Below are 22,390 nucleotides of genomic sequence, written 5' to 3' on the forward strand. Positions count from 1 at the left end.
CATAGAAGTATCGAAGTCAACTCTTATGAGAACGAAGGACAACATATTACATGTTTGATGTTTCATACGAACAAAAGCATCACAATTGCCACATATATAACATGTCCGAAAATATCACCAACCTAGAGCAATGACGGTAGCAAGGAGATCACTAAGCACGCCCATGTCGATATCGTTTGCCTCCTGAGTTGATGACTCTGAATCACCCGAAGGAATTGCATACCGCCTACATTCTTTCGTGGGCACTCGTGGCATTTAATCCACGTCTAGGCCCAATTTAATCCCTGCTGCTTTCGGCTGAAGTGCAAGAGACCCAGTGATCACTACTGATTGTTTCTGCTAAGTACTAACGCACACCGTGACTTGTGAGCAGGGAGGATTTTGGGCAGCGTATGGTTTGAATCTAAATTTGTCCTATGCAATATTTGGTTATGAATTTGCCTGTCAATGAGTTTGTCACTCTTTTTTTGAGGAAAAAAATGAGTTGGTCACTTTGGCTAAAAAATAAACTAGAATTTGTCAATGACATTCAAACAAAGAACAAAATTATGTCATAACCAAAGAATTGTGTTACATTTTGACAACAATTTAGACTTATCAGCCGGAAGGTGACGTGGCAAGAGGGTTTCAATATTCAGGCATTATCTCGCCGCGGCTTCGAACCAGGGAGAAGAAAGCATTATAATAAGAGTAAATTGCGCAGAACCACCACATTCGAGACAGTTGTATCAGGCACCATAGTTTTTGCTAATTTTATCGCAAAACCACCGACATTCGGACAAGTTTTGGCACATAGCACTAATTTGGGTTGACCGGAGGAGCCAGCGTTAGCTTCTTCGTGAGCTCGCGTTGCGAAACATGTACACGATCCTGACGCCGAGGTAGGCGGCGCGGCGGCTCCTCGCTCTCGGCGAATACTTCCACCGCCTCCGCGCTTAGCGAGCTCTGGGTGAAGCGGCTATGCAAGCCGGTCTAGTTGATGATTAAGCTCTGCTCTACAAGGCGCAAATGGCTGGCTCGTCACCATGGACCAGGTGGGTTCGGGTTTAGCTCTGCATCCGCAGTGGAGAAGAATCGGAGAAGTAGTAGTAGAAGAAGAAGCGGGTCTTTCTGAGTTTGACCATTGCAAGCAAGTGAAAGATCGGTATGGTCGACTAGAGGAGGTGAATAGACGACTAACAAATTTTAACTTTTTTCTTTTCTTTTAAAAGATACAAACACTTAATCCTAGGGCTTACTAAATTCTCTAAAGTGGCTGCAACTCTAGTATGAAGTGTAATGGCCGAGGCGATAGCCGAAGCAACAAGACCACACGACAGACGAAGATTTGACCAGAGTTCCACCTTTTGGGATAAGTGTACGTCTCCGTTTAGAGGAGTGCTCTATCACAAAGATAGAGGCGCCACAAAGGCTCACTCTATTCTCCTCTCACAACACCACAAAGGTGAGGTGAGCTCCACTAATGTCTTCCTTGAAGGCGAAGACCGGACCCTTAGAAACTTGACCGATACTAACTCCACAACTCAATTGGAGGCTCCCAATCCAATCTTAGAGCTCCTCAACACCAAGGGAGAGCTCAAGGAGACCGCTTCCGTCTAGGGTTCCCAACGACTCAAGAGAAACGAAATCCACAAAGCAAACAAGGGGAATCAACTTTTTGGCTTGGTGAAAACCTAGATCAAGATCTTCTCCTCCAATCCTCAAAGAATCAAGAGTTGGAAGGGCTAGGAAGGGAGATCTTTTAGATTTGAGCTTTGGTGTTCTTGGGGGAGAGAAATGGTGTTTCTTGGCTTGTGCTCAGGCAGGGAGCTCGTTGGGGATGAAGGGGTATATATTTGGGGTCTCCAAAATCGAGCCATTATGCAGTGGGTTGTGTCAGGCCTGAACTTCCGATAAATAACCAGAACTTCCGCCCGACCGGCAAAATAGCTGGAACTTCCGCAAATTCGAGGTGCCCTAACAGAGAGCAGCCGGAGGTTCCACCGAAAGTTCAGGCGGAACTTTCGGCACCTGGAGAGCTGGGCAGCCATGAATGGGGTTTGGAAAATGGTTTCTTCTCTCACCTTTTTGGATAGGCTTTTAGTAGGTGTGATATGTGTAATTGTGCATGTGAAATTGATTCACCTGTTACCTTTCCTTGTGGATTCCCTCTTAATAGTACGGATGTCCTACGACTCAAAACAAACCGAAAAAGCCGCTAACACCGCTACACTTCTTTCTTCTTGAGGGTTCACTCATCGTCTTGTGCCAACTTCTTTATAAAATCTGAAATACTTGACACACGATTATATACACAACATGTTGTCATCACCACCAAAACCATTTAGGAGAGAAATGCCCTTTCAGCAAGGATCCAGGACGCATAAATATTACAGTACTATATTGAACTGGTTTTTGGGGTCTTGGGATACCCAGTAATTTTCAAGTCCTGTTGTATTTATCTAGTCTTGTCGTGATTATTTGTTGTTGTTTTGCCCATCACTACTGGTTCTGTGGCCAGAGCAAAGTCTTGATTGTGAGAAGAATGTAGTGCTTGGTGATTTATCCTTCTCAATTCATCCTTATTGTGGTTCTACTCTGCATTCTAGCAGAGAACGCGTGTGTCGGCCATCCTGTGCTGAGCCGGCGACAGCGGCGACGGCGCAAGGATGAGCACCGGCTCCACGGCTCTGCTATGAGCTCCAAAGCATGGTCGTTGGGGAAGAACACGAAGAGAAGGTGACGACGTTTGCGATAAAATCAACAGCCAAATCAGTAAGTAATCAGTGGTATGTGTCAAAACTTTCCAGGATGTCGGTGGTTTTGCGGTAAAATGGCAAAAAACGGTGGTTCCTGATGCAACCGTCTGGTGATTCTCCGCAATTTACTCTTATAATAAAGATATGTCCGCCTGTGCAGGAGTCGCTTCTCTAAATCCAACAATCCGTCTTCTCTATCTCTATCTCCATTCCAACGTTGCTAGTGGAGTGATATACTTTATCCCTATATAAAGGATTCCAATCAATTGGTACCGTTCTAGCATGCACAATACTTTAGAGTCTAGACAACTCATGTCCATGGTATCCATCATGTCATCTATAGACAACACTAAAGATAACTTCTGCAATCGCCTGTCTTTCTAGCCGTCTATAGATTCCAAAATTGTAGGAAATCCAGCATGACCCATTGAGCTAACGAGGAAGGAAAAGTATAGGGAACTGTAACACTCCCATACAAGTGGCAAAGAGAGTTGGCAGAACGCGATTTTTCTGGCCTACCAATGGTCTGTATTTGTACGATAGACTACGACGTATTTAGGCATTTGTATTTCCACACATGCAAATGAGTTTCCTCACATCCAAAAACCATTGCAGTTATAGCAAAAGTACATAAAACTTAACTAAAACATGAAAATAAATAATAATAATAATAATAATAATAATAATAATAATAATAATACAATTAATGTTGCCTCTAGGATATATTGCGAACATCATGCATCTGTAAAAAGATATGATTGTTTTCTAAATTTTTCTTACTCATCAGAATTAGATTTATTTTGTTAATGAAAAAAAAAACTAGTATATTGTAGAACACTCTACCAAGATCTTTAGAAATATAAAAGTAAGGAAAACCCCAAGTATAAATATTAGCGAAAATTTAATTTGTATCCACATGAACTTATGACCAAACATTGTGAAAATTTCGTAAAACTCCAAGTTATAACTCAAATACATTTGGAAGTAATAAAAATGTGTTAAGGATGTATGTACGTATTCATGAGTCCACACACGAAAATGAGTTTCCTCTAAACCTCAAATTTAAGAACATGTACATAAACATTAATTATGAACATAAAAATAAATAATATAACTATTGTTGCCTCAAGGGCATAACATTATGCATCTACAAAAAGATATCATTGCGCGCTAATTTTTTCTTATGCAACTGAATAAATTTTGTATGTTGTGTATCCAAAAAAAGACTTATATGTTGTAAAACACTTCATCTATCAGATCATTAGAAAGAGATGACATAGGAGAAATGATTAATTAGTCCGTTGCGAAGCAAAAACAATCGTCTGCCCCAAAATCCCTTGTCCGCCCTCTTCGCCTTCCCATCACGAAACCCACTGGGCCCGCACTACTCCTTCTTTCACCAACTGCGGCCGCGTCCCGCCTCGAGAAATCCGTTCGACCACACCCCTCACCCCTCGTCTCGGCAACTTCAGCCCGCAGCGTGCAAAATGGAGCAAATGCAAGAACCGTGGTGGATTCGGTCCCTGTCCCAATTGGAGGCTTTCGCCGGCTTGCAAAGCCAGAGCCCCGCCTTGACCTAGAGAAGAAGAAGCTCTCGAGCTCCAGGAAAATGGAGCGCATCCTCGAGATGGTGCTGCACGGCGACATGCGCTTGCGCAATCCGCACCATGTCGTTCAAGCTAGCGATATGGATTCGCTTATGGCCAATATCCCGTCGTCACTCGCCAGGATTAGGTTAAGACCCCTCCCGTGATTCAGCTCCACCGCCATAGAGGATATTGAACTCTCGCTACAGCGATTGGAGTTTTAGGACCTTGTTGCAGAGGAAGCGGCTCCCTGTTAGCGATTGCGGACATCGTGTTCCACATGCTGCAACGCATGCGCTCGGAGGGCCGAAGTGCTGTTCCCGACCACCTCTTTCCTCCGCCGGTGACATAGCAATCACAAATTGCCACACTCAACACAAATTATCATGTACATCTATTTTGATCAAAATTTACCACCCACCATTACATTCCGTATTTTCTCCATTCAAAACGACCTACACAATTTCTTAACCATGCTGAACACAAATTGCCACTCGGAACAAACAAAATTAACCATGTCCATCTATTTACATCAAAGTTGCCACTCGTAATGAATAAATTTTGCCACCCCTGTTGCACATGAATTGCCAGCATCCCGCCGTAGTGCGGACGCAATACCCATAGGAAGGGCCACCACCCCCGTGGACGCCAACCCGTGTGCCATCTCGGTCACCTCCTCCGCCGACAGCACCACCAAGCTGTACCATGAGACGTACACAACGGAGCATGGCGGGCGCGCGTCTAACCACCCGGTGCAGTCCTCTGCCACCCTGATCATGTCGACGAGGCGTCCTACTCCTCGAGCTCGACAGAGGACCCTCGATGTCCACTGCGACCCGCTCTAGCCCCGTTAAAAAGTTGATGACAATTAACCGCAATAAAATGAAGCTGACGACAAGACAACGCGCAACGGGGACCGCGGGGGGCAGCGTGCACCGGCGTCGGCACTCGGCGACACCCGCGGTAGCGGGGGCCAGCAGCCGGGGCAGCGCGGCGGCGGCGGCGAGCGGGGGCATCGCAGCACTGGAGCGGCTGGGACAGAGGAGAAGCGCGTGGGGGCTGAGGCATCACGGCGGGGCACGGGGCAGCAAGTAAAATGCACTAATAGTCCCTGTACTTGGGTGCGCGAATCGGTTTAGTCCCACAACTCAGGATTTGCATCTTTTAATCCCTAAACTTGGCTTAAGCGCTCACTAAACTGATTGAGCGTGAATTCAACGCCACGTCGGACGGTCAAACCCGCCAGCGTGGACACGGAGGCGCCCGTCCGGATGACTATTTTGCAGTAACCCCCTCCAAACCCCCCAGCGTGGTCATTCTAGTCCAACCGTATCTCTTAGGTCGTTTTTTTTTCCATTTGCCCCTCCCATCGCTCACCTAAAAGAGTCCCTAAAAGACCCAGACGCAGAGAAGAAAAGAGAGAAGGGAGAAGGGAGGCGACGGAGGCGACGTGGAGGTTGCCGGCTTGGTTGTCGGCGATCGGTTGCCGGAGAGCGATTTTGGCGCCAAGAATCACCTTTGGACCCGCATCGCGACGCCGCTGGACGGTGTGGAGCCCCTGCAATGGCTCCAACCCGGCGATCCGAAGGCGACCCGCCGCCCTTCTATGGTGAGTCCATCTTTCTCTCTCTATTTCCCAAATGTGATATACTTCTGAACAACAGTTGTGAAGTTTTTAACAAGTAAGTTGTGAAGCATTTACAATTATTGTTTTCTCTTTCTATTTGCATGCAATTTATTTATTAGCTTTCTATTCTCTGAAATCTGCATATAGATACATCTTAGAGGCAAGAGAATTACCTATCTTCTCAATGATTGAGAGGATCAAACATCAGCTAATGTGTAAACACTACAACAAGCAGAAAGAGGTTGAGAATTTGGGCAAGTACAGCTAATGTGTAGACACTAAAACGAGCCTCGCGCCAAGTACAGACTGTTACTGCATTTTACTCCGGGGCAGCACGCGAGGAGAAACGCGTCGCGCCACGTTCGTTTCGTTATAATTTCCGTTCAAAAATACAGATTGCAAATTTTAGTGTTTTTTTTAGGGGGATTGCAAATTTGAGTAGTAAATGTGACCATGCGCAACTTCGGTGGCTGTGGAGGCCACGTCGCAGAGAATCCATTGCCCGTCGCTGTCTCGGGTGCCCTCTCTCGAGTCTCGACGGTGCGCGTGCTGAAAGTGGGCCCGGCCGGGCTTGGTATTGGCGCCTCGTGGCCCAACACCCCCCTAGCTTTTCAAACTCGAGCTCCAACACCCAGGCGCTTCCCCCGCTCCCCTCTCTTCCTCCACGACCGCCCTCCCGCCCTTTATCACTGACAGGACGCCCCACGTCCGTTCCCTGGCCCACGGCGCAGCGAGCAAAATATCGCCACGCCGGGTGGGTCAAACCCACGTTCGCCCACGGCCGCGCGGGTCCCGAACCGACCCTCTGAGCTCTGACCCACAGTTCAAATTCCCCCCAAGCAGAGAGAGAAGAGAAGAGACAGAAGCGCAAAAAAGCCTGCAAGTCGAAAAAGGAGAAGGGCGAGCGGAGGAGCGGAGCAGACCCGGCGATATGCTGCGAGGCGGCGCCGGATCGCGAGCTGCTGCGGCGGCGAAGCCTCCTCGCCGCCCGCCCGTCCCGTCGCGCCGAGGTGAGCAGTCCGTTTACCTGTACCTGTTCTGTATGCACGGCTCGTTTCACTCATTTCCCTGGCGATTAATCGGATTTCGGCCGTTTTCACCCTTCTGATCTCGGTATTGCGCAGCGCGAGGGGCGGCCGCCGCTCGGGAAAGCTCCAAGGACGGCGGAGGCGCCGCGTCGGTGCTGGAGGATCCGGTGGTGTCTTCCGTGGAGGAATCCTCTGTAAGTTCCGCCCCTTCCTCCCCCATGTCCGCAGCTCTTTGTTTGAGCTGTTGGTCTTGGTTTAGTAGCTGGGACTAGCAGCCTATGCTTGAATGCTTCTGTCAGTTAATCAGTTGGTAGATAGTGCTAGATTTACTGCTGCTGAGGCTGAAGATTCAAATTTCTTCCCGTTCCAACTAAAATATATTCAAATTACCAGTCCAGGTTTTTCCAAATAAATAAATGAATTAGGGAATAAAAAATTGGTATGGTCAATGCTTGTCCATGATTACTAATGGTTACGAACAATGTTTGCATGATTCAACCTGTTAACTTTTGAGTTCAAGAGAGGGCCCAAAAGGGCGAGGAAAGGGATGAAGCGCACCCTGAAACTCTTTAAGCTATTGCTCTTGGTTTAGTACCTGGGATTATCAAGCTATGCTTCTGTCAATTAGTTAATTGATAGATAGTGCTAGATTTACTGCCGCTGGAACTGAAGATTCAAACTTATTCCTGGCTTTTATATTAGAAGATTCAAATTCCTAGTCCAGTTTTTTTTTTCAAAATAAAAATAAATAATGGTATGGTCCATGATTGTGGTATGCTTATCATTACTCCTAATGGTTACAATGTTTATATCCTTCAACCAGTTCACTTTTGAGTTCAAGAGAGGGCCCAAACGGGCGAGGAAGGGTATGCCACCGGCCGAAACGCACGGAGGGAAAGAGAACTGGGGGGAGGTAAGGAGAACCTGAGTGTCCGCAAGTCTGCATTTCTGTCAAAAAATCTTTGCTCTGTGAGCTCCTACCTTGCTGAATCTGTGGTCTTGTATCTATCTGTGTTTCACAGGGATTCACTGCAAAGACACACGTGGTGAAGGAGGCACCAAAAGAGGTTGAGTTCACTCATTGTGCGCCTGGTATTGTCGCGAGGCTGATGGGTCTTGACACTGTGCCGAGGTCCAAGAAAGTTCTTGATCGGTGCCAGAGCGACATCCAGAGCAATATGCGGCAGAAATTATCCGGAGGTGTTCAAGAAGTGGCTCGTGCTTCATGTGATGATCGGCCATGTCGGAGCAGTGCTGATGAGCTGCCAGAACTGAAGGATGTTTTTGAGGTGACTGAGATGGAGAACATGGCGATGCGCAAGGCGTTGCAGTCAGGGAATGAGAAGCCGCGCCTGAGAAGCGACAATGCTGATCTGGAATTCGTGAGGCAGAAGTTCTTGGATGCAAAGCGCCTTTCCACCGACGAAGGCCACAGGAGTTCTAAGGAGTTCAGTGAAGCACTTGAGATACTGTACTCCAAAAAGGATGTTTTCCTTGAAATCCTTCAGGAGAACAGTACTGCTTTGTCAGGATTTCCTGGGCACATCCTTGGTTACAGTGGTTCTCAGTGCGATCCCCATGCAAGTAACGGTGCTGGCTTACAATTGTTTGAGCAAGACAACCTTCACAGCATGGAAGTTGAGTCTGAATCGGATAATTTGGCACCAAAGGGACGGAAGAGTTCGGGGCGTTCCTCACAAATTGTTGTCCTGAAACCAAACCTTCAGAGGACAAGTGCGACACCTGTTTCTTCAAGCGACGAAACATTGCAGTTTGGTCAGTGGCCTGGTACACAGTTTCTGAAGCCATCACGCCGTAGTATGTACAAGCAAGATAGCATGCATTCCACGGCACCTAACAGTTTTCAAGTTCTAGAATCAGCAGGAGATACACCTGAACTGAAGGTTATAAAACAAACCCCTAAAAGATGTAGCAGAAGGAAACCATCCGGGGTGGAACGCTACCTCGCAGTTGGCTGTCAAAGGGAAAAGGTGGCTTTAACTTCTCATGATGAGACCCTGCCAGTTTCTTCATCTGCGCATCCTGCTGGATCATCAGTGAGCAGGAAGGCCAGAAAGCACCTCTCTGAAAGATGGCAAATGGCCTGCCAATCCAGTGCGGAAAATTCAGTTCCTACAGATACAAGAACACTAGGTGAAATGCTTGAACTGACTGATAGAGATACAGCAAAAGTAACCACCCAGAAGAGTTTGCCAGATCAGCATGTCAAGCGCAATAATGCACAAGAGATCCCAGCCAGCCCTCTTGGTATTAGCAGTAAAGATGGTTGGAAGGCAGGGATTTATTGTGAAGATGATTCAAGAGGTGGCACATCAAGGAATTTTCCCAGGTCCAAGTCTCTCCCAGCCTCATCTACCCCTGTTACAAAATTACAGGGCAGGAGGCGTTCTGCACCATCTCCTAACTTGCCCATTCTGAAAGATATATTGAATGCACCAACTGATGAATCTGGGAATGCACATGTTAGGAAGAGATCATCAATCAGAAAAGCTAAGCCAAAAAATGGACGAGTTATCTTTCATGCAGGGAAGGAAAATATGCTACCCGAGAAAGAGATTTATGTCACTTCAGAGCAAACAAGACACAGTGTCTGCATTTCTGATCTTCCCCGGACAATCAACATATATAATAATGATCATGCTAGTGTTGTTATCAGTACTGAGGATAACAAATCAATTGATTCAGCTATTCCACATGATGATGTTCAAAATTTCCAAGTTCGGATAGGGTGCACGGAGCAGAAACTAGCAGAATCATTCCCAGAGTTAGAAGAAGTAAATCCAATAACAATTCATAATCATGACAATACAGCACTGAAGGTATGTAATTTGCTATTGACTTGTTTAAGCTCTATTGTGAAATTTTAATTTTTGTACCTATTGCTATCTGTTCATGGTCAAAATTATAACATTTGGTTCCAGGAGGGGGAAAGCCAATCACTGGAGAGTTACATTGCAGAAGTTGATCACCAAGCAGTAAATTCGGCACATACTGCAAGTCCTGTATGCTCGCAGTGCTCAAGTCCAACCGCTTCATTGCAACAAGATTCTGGAGAAGAGACAGCTTATTCTGGAATCTTTAAAAGCATCAATTTCGGTATTCAAGGCAAGCATATCATAATTCATAACCCGTGCAACTCTTGTGTTCCCCAATACTTTATATCCTTATTAATACGGGATTCCCATTTCTTCTCGTAAATGCAGAACTTAGAGCGCAGCTTAAGATGTTGAAGATGAATGACCAAGCTGATACGTGCAGAGATTATCCGGACACATTTTTGAGCGAGGAGTGCAATGATACAGACATTTCAGATTACCAGGTGAAGGAAGAGCATCTGCCTATCTTTAAGGATGAGGAGGACAGGGACTACTCCTATGTCCAGGACATGATTGGCACTGCGTGTGACTCTCCAGTCTACCCAGAAGAGTGGCAATTCAGCTCAAGTGTGTTCCTATGGCTGGAAAACAAGTACAGCAAGCTGCTCCTGTGGTCGAGATCGGACAGGAAGCTGCTGTTTGATCTTGTTAACTCTATCTTGGCTGACATGTCTGCTGCAGGCAGCAGCAGCAGCTTGCATTCAAAGATGATGAACTGCTGGCCTGAATTGGATCAGAGAAAGTTAGCTGAAAACATCTGGCAAGCGGTGCTACTCGTGAGAAGGAGCTACCAGCCATTTGATCTGGACAGTGTCCAACCTCTGTCGCTGGACCATTGCTCTGAAATCGAAGTGTTCGGAGCAGAGATCGTCGAAACGATCTATGGAGATGTTCTACAAGAGTTCATGGCCGAACTCATGGCGCAATACGGTGCAGTGTTTCTTTTATGAGCGCAAATATCTGAGTGTGTAGTGGTTGAGATATCTGATCATGTAGATATAGCCTACTGCAAACCACTGGTTTGCAACATGTAATATTCTGGAGGGGAGAGGGGACTCCATTTGATTGCTCTGTAGTCTGGACATGTATGCATGGAGCCTTGTATCTATTTAGCACTAGAACATATGGAACTACCTGTATGTGGGTGAATAGACTTCTCCTAGTTGTTGCATTGCCTCCTTTTTACCATGAAACCATTTGATTTTGTTCAAACGTCGGTGACGTGGATGGTGTAGCTGGAAGGCCACATCACCAAAGGTCCTCTTTTCTTTTTGGTTTAGGTGTTCATGGCTCATGGTCATGGGCCACTGCCCAGTCCAGCCCATTTATGGCCCGGCAATATTCCACTGCGAATATGGGCACTGGAATTTACAGAGACAGAGGAGGGCCTTCTCGCCGAGCAAATCAGGAGGTAGATCCTCAAAAAAAGAAAGCAAATCAGGAGGTTAATTTCCTGTGGTGGACGATTTGATGCTCTTTACTCTCATCAATACCTTAATTGATACGAGATTTCATTCACTACAATCAAATCCTCCATAATTGATACGAATTTACCCCATGACATTCACTATACAAGCTTAACCAGCAAGGCTCAAATCCCATGTTACTATATGCGCACACAAAAATCCGCCAAAAACAGCAACTCATGATGAAAAACGATCCCTGTAATCTCTCCACCTGAATGCAGAAACAAATCAAATCCTTGGCAAAATCAGAGCGTATAACGTACGTTAATTGCCATTCACAGCATGCCATATTTCCGCTAAGCAGCACGTAGCCCTCCTCTCCAGCCAGCCCCCCTATATATAGCTGGCCAGGCTCCTTCTGTATAATCATCCATCCAGCCTTTGTGGAAGGCGAGCTCGATCAGCCAAGCAAAGTTGACACACTTAGTAGCAGCTAGCTACCACGACAATGGCCGGACGCAAGGTTAGCGTCATGGCGGCGCTCGTGCTGCTGGCGCTTTCCTCCGTCGCGTCGGCGAGGACGGTGCCCACTGGGCCGAATCCTGAGCCCTCGCCTTCACGGCCGTCGACGGCCTTCTCCGTGCTGAGGAGGGTGCCCACTGGGCCGAACCCAGAGCCCTCACCGTCACCGCCTTCCGCCGTCTTCCACGAGCTGAGGAAGGTGCCCACGGGGCCGAATCCCGAGCCATCGCCATCGCCTCCGTCGGCCGTCTTCCAGGAGCTGAGGAAGGTGCCTACTGGGCCGAACCCTGAGCCCTCTCCATCGCCTTCGTCCGTCTTCTCCGAGCTGAGGAAGGTTCCCACGGGCCCCAACCCCGAGACATCGCCGCCATCACCGTCGCCGCCGGCCTTCTCCGAGCTGAGGAAGGTCCCCACGGGCCCGAACCCCGAGACATCGCCACCATCACCATCGCCGCCGGCCTTCTCCGAGCTGAGGAAGGTTCCCACTGGGCCGAACCCTGAGCCCTCTCCGTCGCCGCCATCGACCGTCTTCGCCGAGCTGAGGAAGGTCCCCACTGGCCCCAACCCCGAGACATCGCCGCCATCACCGTCGCCACCGGCCTTCTCTGAGCTGAGGAAGGTCCCCACTGGCCTAAACCCCGAAACATCGCCGCCATCGCCGTCACCTCCGGCGGCCACTATATAATTCCCTCTGCATCTGTAATCAGTACATTTGCAAAGCTTATCCTATATATATGATTATGTATTCATGAACAATACTGGCTATTGAAGAAGATATTTTGCCAGCCAAGATCGAAGACCAAGTTTGCTGAGTTATATATAGGAGTGATATGTAATGCTTGCATCTCTGATTTATACATAAGGTCTATGAGTTCGTCATATTGATGCACTTTCCTCCTGTCGGTTCACTTCACTTAATCCTGCCTTGATTATAATTCTGATCTGTTCATCAATCACTCTCTTTCCAGCACAAAATAAATAAAATGGTACGAACTAATCAAGTAATACATCTCGAAATTCCATGTGGTAATCATTTTTACCAAGTCTAAAAATATTCCTCAAAGCAAATTAATCAAGTCTAAAAATGAAACTCTTTATATTTTTTAAAAGAAATGCGATGAATTAATCTCGTCTTGAACACCACAATGTAAAAGATTAGCGTGCATCTGTGCCTAGCTCTATGCGTGTACAATCTAAGGCCGTATACCGTGCACGGGGTTTCAAAATTTGGACCAAAAACATGATTTTCCCTGTATTTCATTTATTTTGGATAGAGTCCGAAAATATTCTTAGGGGTTTATAGGTTCTACACTTGCATCAACTTTTTTTCCATCCAGAATTCTAATTTCACAATATTCATATTCTGGACTAAAATTTCAAACCGAAATTTGCATATTTTTTTAATTTCGTTTAGGGTTATGAAATTTCACCAGAAACGTCGAATATGGAATAGCCTGTCACCCCCTGCACAAGAAAATAGCCTTCCAGCGAAAAGTATCTATTGAAGACACTTATGGAAAATGTTCAGAACATCTTATAGACGACCGAGTAGAATTCCTATTCAAGAGAACTTTTTTTTAGGAACTTTTTGGCCCTATGTACTTCGATGTTGCCCCCTTCATCAGTACGCTTGTGCTCCCCCACCAGGCCACCACGCCACATTCATGGTCTCTCGCCACCAAATTACCAATGCATACAAGGACGTGCTGAGGTTGCAAATTTGATTATTATTTTTTCTTCCAAAGGTTCTTGAAAGCCCATTGTGTTTCCTTTGAATTATTTTTCTAGAATTTTAGTTGAAACTATCTTCTTTTTGTAGGAAATATCTATCAGCTAGTAGAAATTTCTCCAAACGTTGTTAAGTTTATAAAATTAGTGGAAAAGCTCTCAAATTTGTGGATGATCCAATGATCAAGAAACATTTTATTGTCCCCTTTAATTTGAAAATAATTTGGTCCTTATCATCAAAGGCATGATTAAGCCACCGTAGAATGGCCGAATGTCAGGCTATCAATACTGAGTGGGTATTGCACATCAATACAAACCAATTAAGCAACAATTCATTCCATGCGTGATGTCGAGATTTAATTCCAAATATAATCGCGCCGTCCATTAAACATTTAAACCCACCATATGTATACGCTGTGGGGATCCAAAAGATGTCAACCCAGCAGCCCGCGGCTATATATATATATATGGTGTATATATATTCATGAGCACCAACACCATTTATCGATGGAGGTAATATATCATATAGCTAGCTAGCCAAAAGCCATGGCCACCAGCAGATCTAGAACTACTACGGCTCTCGCGGCGGCGGCAGTACTGCTCCTGCTTTTGCTTGCACCAAAGAGGACAGGGGTGGCGGTGATGTCGCCAGCTGTTCAAGTGTATAAGTGGATTGCCTAGCACTTTCCATCAGATCGGTATTTTGGTTGCGTTGGCTAGCGTGTGGGAGTCTCTTGAGTCACTGTACCTCTGAGTTTACACGTGTGGACGTGAGGGTTTCTTGCCTTGCCCATGCCACGAGGACGGGGATGATTCTATACACCGATGTCTTAAATAAAAATGAAAAGTTGAAATTGAAGCTCATAATTGTTGAAAGCTCCTTGTGTTTTTATTGAAGGTTTGCACGACTTTTAATACCTTGTGGGAGCAATCTGGGCTGCTTGCTTGCTCAGACAACGATGGCGTGGCGCCGCTTCTGTGTGCACTGATACTATTTTCAATATGTTTTCGTGTGCATAGGGATCTTGGCATAAAGTAAAATTATAGTAAGCCCTTAGCACAAAGAGAATTTACATAGACATGACGGGATTATGCATGTATGCATACATGAGTACGAAGAACTAATTGTTGATTTTATATGTCCTGAAGTCAATATGTTTTGGATTGGAAAATGTCAACTTCTCACATAAACTGTTGGATAATAATAACCATATGACAATTTTTAAAGTCGGTTGTCGACGAAGTATGCATGCATGTACATGTAAATTTTGGTAAATATGACAGACTATGAGTGTGGATTTTCTGCCCCTGACGGGATATACCTCCCAGTTTATCACCGTGCGATGCGTCTCCGAGATTACAAAACTTATGCACCGACAGACAGGGGTCATGGAAGCTTGTACCCTAGAAGTTTTTTTTTTGCGGTAAGTACCCTAGAAGTTAATTAAGTTCTTGTCTAATCAGTGCATGCATGTCGTAGCAAATAAATTGTGTACAAATAAATGGGGCACTAGTTTTTTGGGGATGTCATAAGGGAAATAGTAATATTTGTAACAAAAGTCTACATATATACCTTCTGCCCCTGCTGCTAGTGCTGCTTTTTTTCTACGACATTGGCACTCGACGGGCCTAGCCCCAAATGATCGCCATTCTCCTTTGCCCCTGTTGTCGCATCTTTCGCTGCCATGAGCCCATGAAACTTCTCTGAGCTGATCAGGAAAACATCAAGGAGCGGAGCACACCATGCATCAAAATGCTTTGCTACCTTTTTTCCAGCCATGTGAAATTTTGTGTGGATCCATGACTAGAGATCATTGTAGTATTGAACAACACCACAGACCTCCCCAAGAAAGTGCGTTCCTTGCCGATTCAAGTTTGTTTCCGACTTACTGGCGCACAAACTACACACGTACTCCTCATGAGGCCAACCCCAGATGCGCTGCCGAGCATAAGTAGACATGCAAACAACTTGCATTTTGACTCAGCATCCACTTTTCAAACCTTCTTAACATAGCTTTGGACACAATTTCCCACAAACCAGAAGTGGACTGGTCCAAGTCACCATCGCTGTTTTCCAAAGGTTAACCAGAGAAATAATGGTTAATACATGAAAATGACGTCATGTATTAACCATGAATTTCCGCCATGAAAGTCAGTCAACTGAAACAGAGAAAAAAACACCACCAATGTGTTTCCGCCGGTTCCCTCGTCTCCAGCGGCCTTTCTACACTACTACAAAACGGTCTATATGCAACGCAACATCAGTAACGGGTCCAGCGCGATGGTTACCGATAAAAAACATCAGTGTCGGTCGCGGCCACGACCGTTACTGATGAACCAAGCGGACACCGTCTGTCCCCGCCCAGCCACACATCAGTGGCGGTCGCGCGACACGACCGCCACTGATGAACACTCATAGCTCGCGAGTTACATCAGTGGCGGTCGTTTAAGTGGCAATCGCCACTGATGAACCATGCATCAGTAACGGTCGGACCAGCTCGACCGTTACTGATGTGTACACGATTATCAGTAACGGTCGAGAAAACCACGACCGACACTGATGTTACTCGCGTATTAAGTACGCTGTGCGCAGCCGCAGTTGGTCGCGCCGCGCGTTGTGACGGACCAGCTGCGGCCCCTTCGTCTCCGGCGACGGCGAGGTGCCGCCCGACCGCGCCATGGCCTCCGGCGAGCACCCCCAGGTACGCCCTCCTCCCTCCCCCCCCCCCCCCCGCGCCGGCGGGGCCGCCTCCATGGCCAGTGAGCGGCCATGGCCGCGGAGCTCCGGCCGCCGGCGCGCTCCCATCTTCGAGCCCTAAGCTTCCTTCTCCCTCCCGATGTCTCTCTCCCCCCCGATCTCTCTCGCTGGTCTCAATTTCTCTCCGAATTTTCCCAATTTAAATTTTTTGAGCTCCGCGGCCGCCGGCCGAAATGCGGCGTCCTCATCGTTGCCCGGAGCTTCTCTCTCGCTTGCGTGCTCTATCTCCCTCCTGATGTTTCTCGCCGGCCTCTAATTTCTCTCCGAATGTCTCTAATTTCAAAATTTTAGTTAGCTCCGGTTAATTAGCCATTCTAGACCCTGCGATGTTCAACTACGGTGACATCGGTCTTGAGCCTGAAAAGGATGCCTCAAGAACCATGGCATCTAAATACTTGGTGGCATGTCTCGAGAAATACGCGGACGACGACTTCATCCTCTTCTTCCTTAATTTGGAGTAAGTTCAATTTTATATATGGAACCGTTTGTTTTTTCTAATTCAGTCTTTCTTATACACCCTTAGATACTAAAGTTTGTTTCTTTTGAAAACAGAGACCATTGGGTGACACTACTCATTTGTTTGCCTTGGTCCGCGGTGTACTACTTCGATTCACTGCTTCCGAAGAAGGGTGTTCGAGGTAGGTTCTGGAAACCCATCAAATCACTCATTAACATTGCCTGGAAAGTGGCGACCAAGGAAAAACTAGCTGGTAAAGACTATAAAGATGAGCCTCACCACAACCACAGGTTTCCTTGCCAGCAACAGTCGCCCGGCGGTGTGTTCTGTGGCTACTACTACTGTCACATCTTTATGAAGAATGCCAGCATGTTCAAGCCTGAGTGGAAGGGGTCAGTCGCGGCGATGGAAGAGTACTGGCGGCCCCAAATGACAATGGGACACCGACCTAAATGGGTCGTGTATAACATTCAAATGGAGTTCGCCCATCTCATAAACAATGAGGTCATCAAGCCTAGTGGGGACTTCTTCGAACATATGGAACAAGTTGTGTCAAGGGTCCACCCACGACAATAGATTCATTTGTATTCTGTATATGCTTACATGAAATTTTGACACTTTGTAATTATGCTTCTATGGAATTTTGACACTTTGTAATCAATGTCGTGAAGTGAGATACATTTATATTCTTTATATGATGCGAATACAATTGTATGCTTTAAATGATGTGATGTGATGTGATGTGATGCGGTTTTATATGTATTTTTCTGTGATGAGATACATTTTGTATATAATTTGTTGAGCTGTATATAATTTCCTGTGTATTTACTGTGGTTTTAATTATTTTTAAAAATACCAAAAACGTATCAGTGTCGGTCGACCGACCGACAGTGATGGGGTGACGCGACCGTTACTGATGTATACATACATCAGTGGCGGTCGCTCCTTCACGACCGTTACTCCCATCATCAGTAACACGAAGTTAGTAACGGCGGTCTCGACCGTTACTGATATGATTTTTCGACCGTTACTGATAACCGTTTCTGTAGTAGTGGAAGGGAATGGTTTTTTTTATCTTTGTGGTCAGAGGTATAATTAAGGCCACCTTATCTCGACTGATCTCGTCCCCATTACTACTAGTTAACACCATTGTTTTTTGAGGAAACACATCAATGCCCTTTTGTACTCCTTAACTCAGTGGGAGATCTCACTACCCTGCCTCCAACAATCTCAGCCGTCCATTTCACGTTCAATACAAACAGATTAGGCAACAAAATGTGTGTTACCAATTCCACGCATGATTACGATCTACAGTTTTAATCGCGCCCCAGAATAATATACGTTGAGATCTAAAAAGATTGATTCGTCAATTAATCAGCATGCATACACGCCTGCACGCAGAGACTATATATTCACTGTACCGTGCTTGCCTGACATATATACAATTAGGAGCACCAACAACACGGTGTCGCAAATTACAATTAGAAAATAGTACGGCGATCAAGCTATAGCTAGCAATGGCCACCACCAGAACTCCGGCTCTCGCGACGACGACCACGGCGGCGCTGCTGATGCTCTTGCTGTTGCTTGCACCGGCAACGATGACAATGGCGACCGTCGTGGAGGCAGCGTCGCCTGCTGATCCTGCACTGGCCAAGATCAGGTCGAATGACAATGGGGGCTTGGTGGTGACGACGACGAGGAAGCAGCTGCGATCGACGCCGTTGCCTCCTCCTTCGCCAGCCGGCGGCGTAGCGACGTTGTCCGGCCTCCTGATCCGCGGGACGGTCCCTCCTTCGGCTCCTAGCCCTAAGCAGAACCACGGAAGCCCGCCGCCTTGATTCCGACATATTCTGCATGGATTGTTGTTTGCTCCTAGAAATAAAAAGTTGTAATAATATAGTTGGATATCCGCCATATATGTAGTCGACCTCCATCCACCACAAGGAAGGGATGAATTTTTATACCGCTATTGAAAATGAAACAAAGTTGGAAGTTCGATTTGATCTAGTGGGAAAGCCTGGGGTGCAGATTGTTGAAATAAGCTTCTTATGTTTTATTCGAAAAAATTGCAGAAGTTCAGTTGAGGTTTACCTTGTTTTCTAATTAGTGGAACTATAAAGTTCTGCCTTAGTTGAAATTCCTCTGAATATTGTTGAAAGTTTCACAAAGTTATCACAGCACGTCATAGCGCCACACCATGCAGGATGAACGACTTTCTGCTTCTGTTTACCACGTCATACATATTTGTATCCTTTAGTTTTTTTATTCTATACATAGAAATAAATTATGAAATTGATTTTCATTGAAAGAGATCATGGTCAATTTCGCCCTTGGCAGTCATGCATGTTTCATTGTTGTCTTATTTTATTGAAACTGTAGCAGAAATTTAGTTGAAGGATATATATCTATTTTCTAGTGGGAAAGCTAAAAATAGTTGGAAGCTCAGTTCGATCTAGTGGAAAGCTTTGGTGCTAATATTGTGGAAAGTTATATAATTGTAGTAAAAATAGTCTGTTCAAGTTAAACTTTCTCTAAATTAAATATGTTGAAAGTTTAGAAAATTACGTGAAACCGTTGAAATATTTGTATGTTTTATGTAGATCTCACATGTCTGCACCATATCCTGCACAGATCAACCAAAAAAATTGCTCGTTCGCGATTAAACATCCTAGCCCCCTTCTCCTTCCTATGGGTTAACAGGTCAGGTTGGGTTGATGCCGATCAATGTGGGTACCCCAGGCCGGCCTCCAGTGACGGTGATGTCTTTGGTCCGAATGAACTGGGGGTTCAGGAGAGTAGTATTCTGACGTAGTACCATGAACGCGATACTCCATGACCCAAAGGATACGTGGGGCAATTAATTCCCTAGCTACATTTAGTAGTCTCCAAATTAATCCCACCCAAATCAAATCAATATTACATTGTCAACATATATGACGTTACTATATATATATATATATATATATATATATATATATATATATATCTCATTGAAAGACTTACATAAACGTGCATCACGTCAATAGGAAACTGATTACGCCATAGATATTCCGGCTACACACATAATCGTCTCATTAACCATTCAAATAAATTCTCTCCAAATAAACGCCTCTCCCTCGGAGTAGTGAGTACGTACCTACGGCATCAGATCGAAGGAGACTATATATATATATATGTATGTACAGGGGATACACAGGTCCATGGTCCATGCAATTACCGTAGCAGTAGCCAACTTAGAACTCCGTACAACAATGGGCGCCGTGCACAAGAGCGTCGCTCCGGCGATGCTCCTCCTCCTCGCTGTCCTCCAGCTAGCGCTCTCTTCTTCCCTGACGTCGGCGCGCGTCTTTCCGTTGCCGATCGTCGTCCGCTCCCCGTCGCCATCACCGGCGGTCACCTCCCTGTCGCCGTCGCCATGGCACAAGAACTACATCCGGGAGCCCATCCCTCCTTCGGCCCCTAGCCCTGGGCAGAACCGCAGAAGCCCGCCGCCTCCATTCTGACATATTCTGCAAATTTTCTTCATGGATTCTTGTTTATTTGCAGATCCTATATATAAAGAAATAATAGTAAGTTGTAATATAATTGGATATCCGGTATATATGTAGTGGACGCCCATCCACCACAAGAGGGATGGGATCGATGATTTTTTTTTCCACGACTATTGAAAATAAAATAGAATTAATAAAGTTGGAAGTCGATTTGATCTAGTGGGAAGCCTGGGGTGCAGATTGTTGAAAGCTTCTTGTGTTTTATCGATGGATAGAAATTTTGCAGAATTTTAGTTGAGGTTTTACTATTTTTTGATTAGTGGAACTATAAGTTCTCATGACTGGTTTAGTTGAAATTCCTACGTATATATATTGTTGAAAGTTTCAAAACGTTATTGCAGCACGTCATAGCGCCATACCATGTCGGATGGATTTTTGCTTCGGTTTATCACATCATAAATAGTTGTATCCTTTTTTTCCATTCAATATATAGAAATAAATTATGGATTTTCATTGAAACAAATCACGGCTAATTTCGCCCGTGGCAGTCATGCATGTTTCAAGATGATTCATTGTTCCTTGTAGCAGAAATTTAGTTGAAGGTCTAGTGGAAAGTTAAAAATAGTTGGAAGTAGTTCATCTAGTGGAAAGCTTTGGTAGTAATTTCGCGGAGAGCTATATAACTGTATAGTGTCTCTTTTTAGATGAAGTTTCTCTAAATTTAAAACGTTGGAACTTTAGAAAATTAGGTGAAAGCGTTGAAAATTAATCTTTGTATGTTTTATGTAGATCTCACATGGCTGCACCATCCTGTAGAGATCAACCAAAAAAAATTGTTTTGTTCATTCTTTCTACTTCCTTGAAACAAGTTGTAATGCTTTTCATTAGTGATGTTGATGGCTTTATGCCTTTCATATAGCAGCTAGAGACGGCATATATAATCCAAACATATATGTCCATTTAATCTAGAAGATCTCAACCAGCTGTGTGGCCGTATTTTTCTGTGTGCCAGAGATAATAAGGCGTATATGTCATCACATATATCTCCACCGATAATCGATATGGCTCACATTTAACGTCATTATATTCTTTCCATATCCAAATTAATGATATTTCGCACGTACTTCAATTCGATCCACCGGCTATCTATATATATACACACACACTCCACTACACTCCACAGCGCCATGAGCTGAGGCAATTAAGAACCAATATAATGGGCGGCACCACCAGAACGCCGGCGGCGGCTCTCGCGGCGGTGCTACTGCTGGTTTCGTTTGCGCTGCCGCTGCCAATGGCCGACGGCGCAGCGAGGAAGCTGTGGCCGCTGCCTCCTCCGGCCGGGAAGTTTAATCTGGAGAGGGTTCTGTTTGTGCCTCCTTCGGGGCCTAGCGACGGAAGGACACCGGACCCGCCGGAGCCGATGAGGCTCCGCCGCCCCGCTGCTACTGCTCAGGCACCCTGACGACGACGGCCATTTCTGGAAAAGGAAGGATCGATCACTAGCTCCCCATGCATATGTAGCCTCAATGTTAATACTAAAATAAATTTTACACACCGTTTTTGTTAAGTACTGTAGTATATTACAGATAAGGCAAGACGATACATAAAGTGACATAGCTAACGTACGTCTAAGTCATCGTCAATTTTGGTATGCGTTGGTCATGAGTACCATTAGAGCTGAGGGAATTTTCTTGAATTTTTTGGGGAAGGCGATTTTCTCAAACTAGTCAATTAAGTTTTGGATAGGAAAAAAAAACTTTTCCTCCCCTAAACTATAGCAAAGTTTGTTCTGTAACAGATGAAGTGTAGGCATGTAAAATTTTGGTAAAATATGACTATTTGCAACTAATTTCTTTGCAAAGAAAGAAGTAAATATGTTCTACTTTTTTTTGGAGTAGCAATATTCTTAGATTAACTAAAATTGGATGTATATTGTTAGGGGCTTAGCCTGTTTTTTTAAGAATATATTTTGTTTGGCTGTGTGCAATTGTGCATCAACCAATGTAGAGGTCGGGATCATCTACCTTTTTGAAAAAAAAAATGGTTAGGATCTGTGAACCCATGGATCAATGGTTTAGGAAATAATAGGCAGTATTTTAATTCTGAGATTTATTAGATGGCAAGCGAAGAACCGACGTCAAGATTG

At 45.3% G+C, this 22,390-nt stretch overlaps 2 protein-coding genes across 2 annotated transcripts; both read left to right on the forward strand.

Annotated features, from left to right (window-relative positions):
- Nucleotides 1-6,805: 6,805 nt before the first annotated feature.
- Nucleotides 6,806-11,069, forward strand: LOC100838890. Its single transcript, XM_010233471.3, has 6 exons — nucleotides 6,806-6,961; nucleotides 7,076-7,173; nucleotides 7,803-7,892; nucleotides 8,002-9,819; nucleotides 9,922-10,105; nucleotides 10,204-11,069. The coding sequence occupies exons 1-6, from the start codon at nucleotides 6,883-6,885 to the stop codon at nucleotides 10,824-10,826; spliced, it is 2,892 nt and encodes a 963-aa protein (XP_010231773.1). The 5' UTR covers nucleotides 6,806-6,882; the 3' UTR covers nucleotides 10,827-11,069.
- Nucleotides 11,070-11,790: 721 nt separating this feature from the next.
- LOC104583247 (vegetative cell wall protein gp1) lies at nucleotides 11,791-12,489 on the forward strand. The gene has a single exon (XM_010235066.1). It carries the CDS (start codon nucleotides 11,791-11,793, stop codon nucleotides 12,487-12,489), a length of 699 nt encoding a protein of 232 aa, XP_010233368.1.
- The last annotated feature ends 9,901 nt before the right edge of the window (nucleotides 12,490-22,390 follow it).

Source organism: Brachypodium distachyon, chromosome 2, assembly GCF_000005505.3.
Source record: "Brachypodium distachyon strain Bd21 chromosome 2, Brachypodium_distachyon_v3.0, whole genome shotgun sequence".
Lineage (NCBI taxonomy): Eukaryota > Viridiplantae > Streptophyta > Magnoliopsida > Poales > Poaceae > Brachypodium > Brachypodium distachyon.

Coding starts and splice junctions, on each gene's coding strand:
- LOC100838890 (XM_010233471.3), top strand. CDS start 6,883: ATGCTGCGAGGCGGCGCCGGATCGCGAGCTGCTGCGGCGGCGAAGCCT. Junction 7,893..8,001: donor GGAAAGAGAACTGGGGGGAG/GTAAGGAGAACC, acceptor TGTGTTTCACAG/GGATTCACTGCAAAGACACA. Junction 10,106..10,203: donor CATCAATTTCGGTATTCAAG/GCAAGCATATCA, acceptor TCGTAAATGCAG/AACTTAGAGCGCAGCTTAAG.
- LOC104583247 (XM_010235066.1), top strand. CDS start 11,791: ATGGCCGGACGCAAGGTTAGCGTCATGGCGGCGCTCGTGCTGCTGGCG.